The sequence below is a fragment of the Mastomys coucha genome, unplaced genomic scaffold (genome assembly GCF_008632895.1).
Source record: "Mastomys coucha isolate ucsf_1 unplaced genomic scaffold, UCSF_Mcou_1 pScaffold5, whole genome shotgun sequence".
NCBI classification, from domain to species: domain Eukaryota; kingdom Metazoa; phylum Chordata; class Mammalia; order Rodentia; family Muridae; genus Mastomys; species Mastomys coucha.
The window spans coordinates 54,210,327-54,218,999 of record NW_022196911.1 but is presented as its reverse complement, the minus strand read 5'-3'; the positions used below and the strand labels follow the sequence as shown (position 1 = coordinate 54,218,999).

At 48.1% G+C, this 8,673-nt stretch overlaps 1 protein-coding gene across 19 annotated transcripts in view; it reads left to right on the top strand.

The window, feature by feature from the left end:
* Window positions 1-8,673, top strand: part of Obscn (obscurin, cytoskeletal calmodulin and titin-interacting RhoGEF) — a 147,538-nt gene that overhangs the window by 79,247 nt on the left and 59,618 nt on the right. For 9 of the 19 annotated variants that reach the window (XM_031354168.1, XM_031354166.1, XM_031354173.1 and 6 more), the window contains 7 exons: window positions 597-860; window positions 1,314-1,577; window positions 2,104-2,367; window positions 2,717-2,980; window positions 3,338-3,601; window positions 3,960-4,223; window positions 8,517-8,667. In XM_031354168.1, the coding sequence (XP_031210028.1) occupies window positions 597-860; window positions 1,314-1,577; window positions 2,104-2,367; window positions 2,717-2,980; window positions 3,338-3,601; window positions 3,960-4,223; window positions 8,517-8,667 (1,735 nt within the window). The remainder of the gene's footprint in view (window positions 1-596; window positions 861-1,313; window positions 1,578-2,103; window positions 2,368-2,716; window positions 2,981-3,337; window positions 3,602-3,959; window positions 4,224-8,516; window positions 8,668-8,673) is intronic. The other 10 variants (XM_031354169.1, XM_031354185.1, XM_031354184.1 and 7 more) reach the window with 8 other exon arrangements.

The following is an 8,673-nucleotide window of genomic DNA, read 5'->3' as shown; positions in this document are numbered from 1 at the left end:
AAGAAAAAAAAAAAAAAAAGAACCACTGAAAGAATTCACAACCAAGCCATACCGTGACCTAACAGCCAGGCCAAGCCATCGAGCCTGGAGTTTGTGTGAGGGGCTGGTGGGCAAGGAGACCTGCTGTCCTGGTCCCGGGCTCTCTCTCTAGACCTCTCGGTCTTGAGGTCCTCTGTCTTTGCTGTTTCAACAGGGTCAGGCTGACTAGTCTGTGTGCTGTGCTCCCCACTCCCCTGCCATGCTGTCTCACACTTGTTTCCTTCCGATCTCCAGAGTGTATTTCACTGTTCAATGTCATGTCCTGTTTCTAGCGTGCTCCACAATCTCTAGCGTGCTCCACAATCCTGATGATCTTGGTGCTGTCCTCAGCCCCCAAAGCCAAGCTCGGTCTGAGGCCCATGGAAATTGTGGAATGGACTGTGGCCATGAGACGCATTGTCTGGACTAAGAGAAGCCCCTCCCTTGGCTGTGCTTAGCATGCCCAGCGTGTGGTCTGTGTGCAGCAGGGCTTCCTGTCTTCCCTGTACCATCCTCATCTAGGGTCTTCCATGTTCTCAGAGAGTGTGATTGTGTCTGTGTCTTTCTGACCTCCCCAGCCCTTCCAGCTAAGTTCAAAGACGGTCTGAAGAATGAAGAGGCCACGGAAGGGACCACGGCTACACTGAGCTGTGAACTGAGCAAGGCAGCTCCTGTGACATGGAAGAAAGGACCGAAGACCTTGCGAGATGGAGACAAATATGGCCTGAGGCAGGACGGAGCTGTGTGTGAGCTGAAGATCCATGGCCTGACCACGGCTGATGCTGGGGAGTACTCATGTGTGTGTGGACAGGAGAAGACCTCAGCCAAGCTGACTGTCAGGGGTAAAGATGGATGGCTTGTCTTTATGTTACTCCTATCATTTCCTCCTGCCTCCATGTGTGGCACAGCATCTGTGGTACCCTGTGGCCATGTGCCCATTTACTCAAGCAGATCCTCCTGCTGCTGTCTCTCCCCAATTACCTGCTTCCTTCCCCATCTGTATATGGGTTCAGTTACTCACACTGTGGCTCTTGATCAATGTGTGGCCTGGCTGTGGTGGCTACTGAGGCATACTCATGTGTGGGGGACAGGAGAGGACCTTGGCCACACTGAATGTTAACGGTAAAGATGTGTGGCCAATTGGGTTTGTGTCTTGGTGTCTATGGGCAGGCTGTTTATTTTGCTCATCCCATATTCGGTCCCTTTGTCTGTGTGTCACATCTTTGTGGGTTCCATGTTCATGCAGAGACCATCAGAGGGTTCCATGTTCTCAGTCATTGCTTGGCCCTTCCCAGGCTTGCCTGCCAAATTTATAGAAGACCTGAGAAGCCAAGAAGCCACAGAAGGGGCCACAGCAGTCTTAAGATGCGAACTGAGCAAGGCTGCCCCTGTCGAGTGGAGGAAGGGGTCCGAGACCCTGAAAGATGGGGACAGATACACCCTGAGGCAGGATGGGGCCGTGTGTGAACTGCAGATCCATGGCCTGGCTGTGGTGGATACTGGAGCGTACTCATGTGTGTGTGGGCAGGAGAAGACCTCGGCCACACTGAATATTAATGGTACAGATGTATGGCCAATTGGGTTTGTGTCTTGGTATCTATGGGCAGGTTGCTTAACTTGCTCATCCCATATTCTGCCCCTTTGTCTGTGTGTCACATCCTTTCATGACTGGATAGATTCCTAACTTTTGGGAAGCTGTAGGAGATAGACGAAAACATATGCATAGCTACCTTTCCTCCACCTTGTGTCACCATGAGTTAAGTACTTTTTTCTGGTAGCTTCCATGTCCTGTTGTCATCCAGGCTGAATCATGTCTGCTAAAGTACTACAGAGAATGTGGCACCCCTGTGTGTTTCTAGACTCGCCTCTGATCATCATACCAGATCTATGAAAAGGACCATGGTCCTGACATTAACGGAATATAAAATTCATAGCCTGTTCCCAGCACAGCAGTACATGACCCACCCTCAGTGGGCTTTGTGACTTCTCTGAGCTGTTCATGTCTAGTGCACATCATACCCTGTCTGCTTAATACATAATATTAAGCAGAACATAATAACTCCTGTGCCTTTCTGACCTCCTTAGCCCTGCCCACCAAGTTTACCGAGGGCCTGAGGAATGAAGAGGCCACGGAAGGAGCCATGGTGACTCTGAGGTGCCAGATGAGCAAGGCAGCCCCTGTGGAGTGGAGGAAAGGGTCTGAGACCCTGAAAGATGGGGGCAGATACAGCCTGAAGCAGGATGGGGTCATGTGTGAGCTACAGATCTGTGGCCTGACCATGGAAGATTCTGGGAAATATTCATGCATATGTGGGCAGGAGAAGACCTCAGCCACACTGAGTGTCAAGGGTAAAGATCACATGTGGTCATCTGAACCTGAGGCTTTGTGTCTCCATGTTGTCTCATTGCTATGTCTGTTCTCCATATGTGACATAGCTCCTGTGGTGACCCAGTGTCCATCTGTTCTGTAACTAGGGTCATCTGGAGATCTCCATCATTACTTCCAATTGTCCAGAATGTTCCCATGTTCATGTCCACCCCAACCCCTGGGGTCTTGCTTCCTTTCCATCTGTTCCCTAGTTCACTGTTCCTGACTCAAATCCTACGTCAGAATGTGTGTCTCCTTGTGTATCCCATGTTCTGTGCAGCGTGTCCTTCAAAGAGTCCCATGTTCTCAGTGTCTGCTTGGCCCTTTCAGCCTTGCCTCCCAGATTCATAGAAGACTTGAGAAGCCAAGAGGCCACGGAAGGCACCATGGTGACTCTGAGGTGCCAGATGAGCAAAGCAGCCCCTGTGGAATGGAGAAAGGGGTCTGAGAGCCTGAGAGATGGGGGCAGATACAGCCTGAGGCAGGATGGGGCCATGTGTGAGCTGCAGATCCATGGCCTGGCTGTGGAAGATGCTGGGGAGTACTCGTGCATGTGTGGGCAGGAGAAGACCTCAGCCACACTGAGTGTCAAGGGTAAAGATAATCTGTGGCCACCTGAACCTGAGGCTTGGTGTCTCCATGTTGTCTCATTGCTATGTCTGTTCTCCATATGTGACACAGCTACTGTGGTGACCCAGTGGCCATCTGTTCTACAACTACAGTCATCTGGGCATCTCCATCTGTGCTTTCCGCATGCCCAGGAGATGTTCCTGTGTTCACATCTGTGCCACTGCCCTCTCTGTTCCTCATGAGTTTGCCTCTATCACCATCTGCACTTCCTTCACATGTTCACACTGTGTTGTTTTATAGTGTGTCATTCTTTGTGAGTTGTGTGTTGCGTGTGCAATGTTCTCCAATTTCACATTCTCAGTGTCTGATTGACCTTTTCAGCTCTGCCCCCAAGATTCATAGAAGACTTGAGAAGCCAAGAGGCCATGGAAGGCACCATGGCAAGTCTGAAGTGTCAGATGAGCAAGGCAGCCCCTGTGGAGTGGAGGAAGGGGTCTGAGACCCTGAAAGATGGGGGCAGATACAGCCTGAGGCAGGATGGGGTCATGTGTGAGCTGCAGATCCGTGGCCTAGCTGTGGAAGATGCTGGGGAGTACTCATGCGTGTGTGGGCAGGAGAAGACCTCAGCCACACTGAGTGTCAAGGGTAAAGATCACATGTGTCCACCTGAACCTGAGGCTTAGTGTCTCCATGTTGTCTCATTGTTATGTCTGTTCTCCATATGTGACATAGCTTTTGTAGTGACCCAGTGGCCATCTGTCCTGTAACCAAGGTCATCTGGGCATCTCCACCTGAGCTTTCTGCATGCCCAGGAGATGTTCTTATGTTCACATCTGTGCCACTGCCCTCTCTGTTCCCTATGAGTTTGCCTCTATCACCATCTGTACCTTCCTTCACATATTCATGTTGTGTTCTTTTATAGTGTGTCATTCTTTGTGAGTTGTGTGTCTTGTGTGTGGTGTTCTCCAATTTCATGTTCTCAGTGACTACTTGGCCCTTTCAGCCCTGCCCCCCAGATTCATAGAAGACTTGAGAAGCCAAGTGGCTATGGAAGGCACCATGATGACTCTGAGGTGCCAGATGAGCAAGGCAGCCCCTGTGGAGTGGAGGAAGGGGTCTGAGAGCCTGAGAGATGGGGGCAGATACAGCCTGAGGCAGGATGGGGTCCTGTGTGAGCTGCAGATCCGTGGCCTGGCTGTGGAAGATGCTGGGGAGTACTCGTGCGTGTGTGGGCAGGAGAAGACCTCAGCCATGCTGACTGTAGATGGTAATGTCTCTGTAGCCACGTGATTTATCTGCTTTTTCCTACCTCTCTCATGTAAGCTGTACCATTCCTATACCCCTCAGTGCTAGCATGTCATGCACACAGTCACGTGTGTGTGTGATCTGTTCCCCCAAAGCATACCACGTTAGTCTTGTCTAACACCTGTTCTAAGATATGAACCCCATGGAAGAAATTTGTTCAGTTTTAAGAGAGGTACCAACAGATTGCATGAGTGTCCAATGAGAGATCTCCTGGATCCACCAGCATCTTCCTAAAGTTTGTGGAGATTTTGGGTCCTTTGGCTCCAGGCAGAGTCATCCGATGTCTGTTTCTTGACAGACATGCACAGCAATGTGTGGTCCTGGCTTGAGGTGTCCAGGCAGACACTGCTGAGCTCAGCAGGAACATTTCACTGCTCCCTTGAGATAATGCCAGACTCCGAAGGACTCCTGCCTTAGTCTTCTCATAAGTCTGGAGGCACTGGCAGTGTGATTTTCCCGGAAGGGGGTTCTCTTCTCCTTGTCTTCACATGGTCATTCCTTATATCTGTGTCCTAATCTTTTTTATATCTACACTACCCATTTTGGATTTGAGCCTAGCCTGACCTTATTTTGACTTATTTAAGTACTCTTCTTGGAAGTAGAGTGACTTCCTTACTGGAACTTCAGTGAATGAGTTGGGAGGTAGCACAGACTAGTTTGTAAATTAGTTACTTTTCTATGGCTCTGAGATAACACCATGACCAAAGAGCTCATTGGTGCTTATGGTTCCAGAGGGATAAGAGTCCATTATGGGAGGGAGACATGACAACAAGCAGCAGGCAGGGGCAGGAACAGGAAGCTGGGGGCTAAAATCTTGAACTATAAGCACGAAGAAGAAAGTGAACTAGAATTTCATGAGTCTTTAAAGCCACTAAGTGACAAACTCCAGCCATGCCAGACCTCTTAATCCTGTTCAAACATTGCCACCAACTAGGAACTAAGTATTGAAATGTCAGAGAGTATGGGGACCATGACATTCAAACCACCATAGCCTATAGCCCTCTAGCTTCTGGCCTCCTCAAATCTATGTGCTTTTTCACTTGTTAAATTCATTCTTCTAGTCCACACAGCCCAATGTCTGTCTCTTGTAAGTGTGAAATTTTAGATTTCATTCACTCTGAGTCACATTACCTCCTACCTATAAAGCATCAGAACCAGGCAGAGCTATGCTTCTAGAACAGTAGTTCTCAACTTGGGGTGGGGGCTGTTAAACAATCCTTCTACAGGGGTGCATATAAGATATCATGCACATCAGATATTTATATTATGATCTGTAACAGTAACAAAGTGATAGTTATGAAGTAGCAATGAATATAATGTTATGGTTGTGGGGGTCACCATGACATGAGGAACTGTATTAAAGGGTTGCAGCATTAGGAAGGTTTAGAGCCACTGTTCTCCCAGTGGTGGGACAGGCTTTGGTTAGATATTCTTAACCAAAGAAGGAGGAAATTGGAATAAAAGATGGGATAATGAGTCTCATGAATCTGGAACAGCAGGGCAAGTCTATTGGATTTTAAGGCAGAAGAATTTTCTGTGGCTCAATCTTCTGTCCTTTAGATTGGCTCTCATAGCTCTGAGTGGAGAGATGACCTAGTGTCAAGGAGGAGAGCATCGACCCCCCAGGCTTATGGCTTTTGGGGGCTCCTGGTGGCTGTGGCATCTCTCTTGACCTTGGATCCTTCTCTCAGTCACTCTATTTGAAAAACTTGCTTGCTTTTTTGAGACAGGGCCTTCTATGCAGCCCTGGCTAGCCTGAAACTCTTAGTGTAGAACAGCTAGGCCTGGAACTTGTGGGTCGTCTCCAGCCTTAGCGTCTGAAGTGCAGAGGTTACAGGTATGAGCCACCACCCCTAGCCATGGCCATCTACTTGAAAGGTCACACATGTAGCAGCTGGATGACAGTATTGTTTAGTTCATCTTATAGGTCTCAGAAGTTTGTCAACTTTCTCCATTCCTCTGGTCTCTGTCCCTTCTAGTCTAAGCAATATTTCAACTGGTAAAATATTCTCAAAGTCCTCACTTTCCCATGGAGTCACAAACAGGGCCCCCATAAGCCTTTTGTCTTTAGCTGTGGCTTCTACCAAGATGATACAATTAACTGCATCCTAAAATTCTCTTCAGATATTCTCTCTCTCTCTCTCTCTTCCTCTCTCTCTCTCTCTCTCTCTCTCTCTCTCTCTGCAGCATGAATAGGCTGTAAATTCTTTAAATCTTCCATTCCTTTTCTATTTTATTTAGATAATTCAACTTATCTTCCAATTTTCTCACTGTTTCTATAAGCAGAAAGAAGAAACCATATTATACCTCCAACATGTTGCCTATAAACTCCCTCAGGAGCCCCAGATTTCCTCTTTCTAAATTCTGCATTCCATGAGGCACTAGAACAGAATGTGGCTAAGTTCACCCCCACTGTCACAAGGGTCACCTCCCTTCTTTCTAGTTTCATTTCCCATTTCTGTCTGAGGCCTGACCAGATGCAGCATTGATACCCATATTTCTACAGACTCTTCCCAACCATCTTGATTTTCTCTAATATATACTTCAAAAGTCATCCAGCCTCTACCCTTTACCTGATACTAGACAGCCCCAGATTCTTAGCTATTTGTTTAATAGCATTCTCGAATTTGTGTTGTATGGGTCACCGTCACAAAGAACAATAGATCAGGACTCTTAACAAAGAAATTAATTTCCTTCCTCTACTGAAGATCTGTACTGATCAGACTGCCAGCACTGTTAGCTTTGTCCAAGGCTTCTGACTGGGTCCCAGGTAGTTGGAGTCCCCAAGTCTTTACACAATCACCTTGTTTGTATCCAGATGTCTTATAGGGACATTATTCTTATTGGATTAATCATTCATCTGCATGAGTTTATTTTACATTTTCTACCTCTTCAAAGGCTAATTGCCAAGTACAATTATTTTCTGACATTGTATTTATTTAACATACATTTGGAGATGTATATTTATATTTTAAATATAACCAGGGTGATCAGTCAGTGGGAAGGACAGCAGGACAGATCCAAGGCTCAAAGGCATGCCTAGGACGCCCCAGCTGCAGCCTATTGGGGACCAGGCGATATGAGCCAGGGAGGTGGCAGCACAAGAGTGTGGTGTAGAGGAAATATGACCTTAGATGAGCAGTACAAGTGGGTCCAAGGGTGGACAGTGCTGAGTTGGAGGCTCTGTGTGAAGAGGCATCCTATCTATGAGGCTGGAAGACATCATGATTGCAAGATGCCTGCCATGGAGGTCTTCACACGCATGGCTTGATCTCCAATGCCTAGCATGTCTCCTAGTGATGGGAGAGCACAGAAAGACCAAGGTGCCATTGAGAAGATGAGTCTGGAATGGCATCCATCCTCCACTCAGCCTGCATCTCAGTAGGCACAGCACAGGAAGCTCACTTCCCACACCTGGATCTGCCTCTTCCCATGCTTCTGTTTCCTTCCTGGATACTCCGATGATGACTGTCAAAACTTTCACAGAGTTTCATAGCTTCTGTCCATGTGATCCTTCCTAACCCTGTCCACACGATTCATGGAAGAGCTGAAGTCCAAGGAGTTCATGGAAGGGCGCATGGTTACTCTGCAATGTCAGCTCAGCAAGGAGGCATCTGTGGAGTGGAAGAAGGGAACAGAGACTCTGAGAGGCACAGACAAGACGCAGCAAAAGGGGGCGTGTGTGAGCTGAAAACCCATGGCCTGACCATGTTAGATGCTGGAGATTACACGTGCCTGTGTGGGGAAGAAAAAACGACAGCCATGCTGCTATCAGGGGTAAAAAGCACAACTGGCTAAGTAGATCTGGGTGACAGTACCCCAGTACGAAGGTCATCCTGTCCATCACTGCATGGGATCCAGTCCTGCTTCATGGGTTGTGTCATACAGAAGACAACAGCAGCTTCCCCGGTGGCCTTGTGCTGCTGTGGGGTTTGTGTTGTTGGATCCAGTGTGTCTTGTCTTAACTGTCATGCCCTGAACTTCAATATTCTCTAGGAAATCTGAGGTTCTCCAAGTGATTATGACTACCTTTGAGTCTACATGCCAGGTTCATAGGAAGTATAAAGCCCAAGGAGGCTGCAGATTAGGCAGTGTAGAGACATGCACAGGATAGCCTGAGGAATACCACACCAAGTTCTCAGCAGATTCACACATGCCCTTTGGTTGAGTTCTGTGTCTTCTCTCTGTGAACTGTGTTTTGTCTACCACTTGCTCTGATGTAGTGATTGTGCCTGTGTCTTTCTGACCACCATAGCACTGCCCCCCAAGTTCACAGAGGGTCTGAAGAAGGAAGAGGCCACAGAAGGGACCATGGTGACTCTGAGGTGCCAGACAAGCAAGGCTGCCCCTGTGGAGTGGAGGAAGGGGTCTGAGACCCTGAAAGATGGGGGCAGATACAGCCTGAGGCAGGA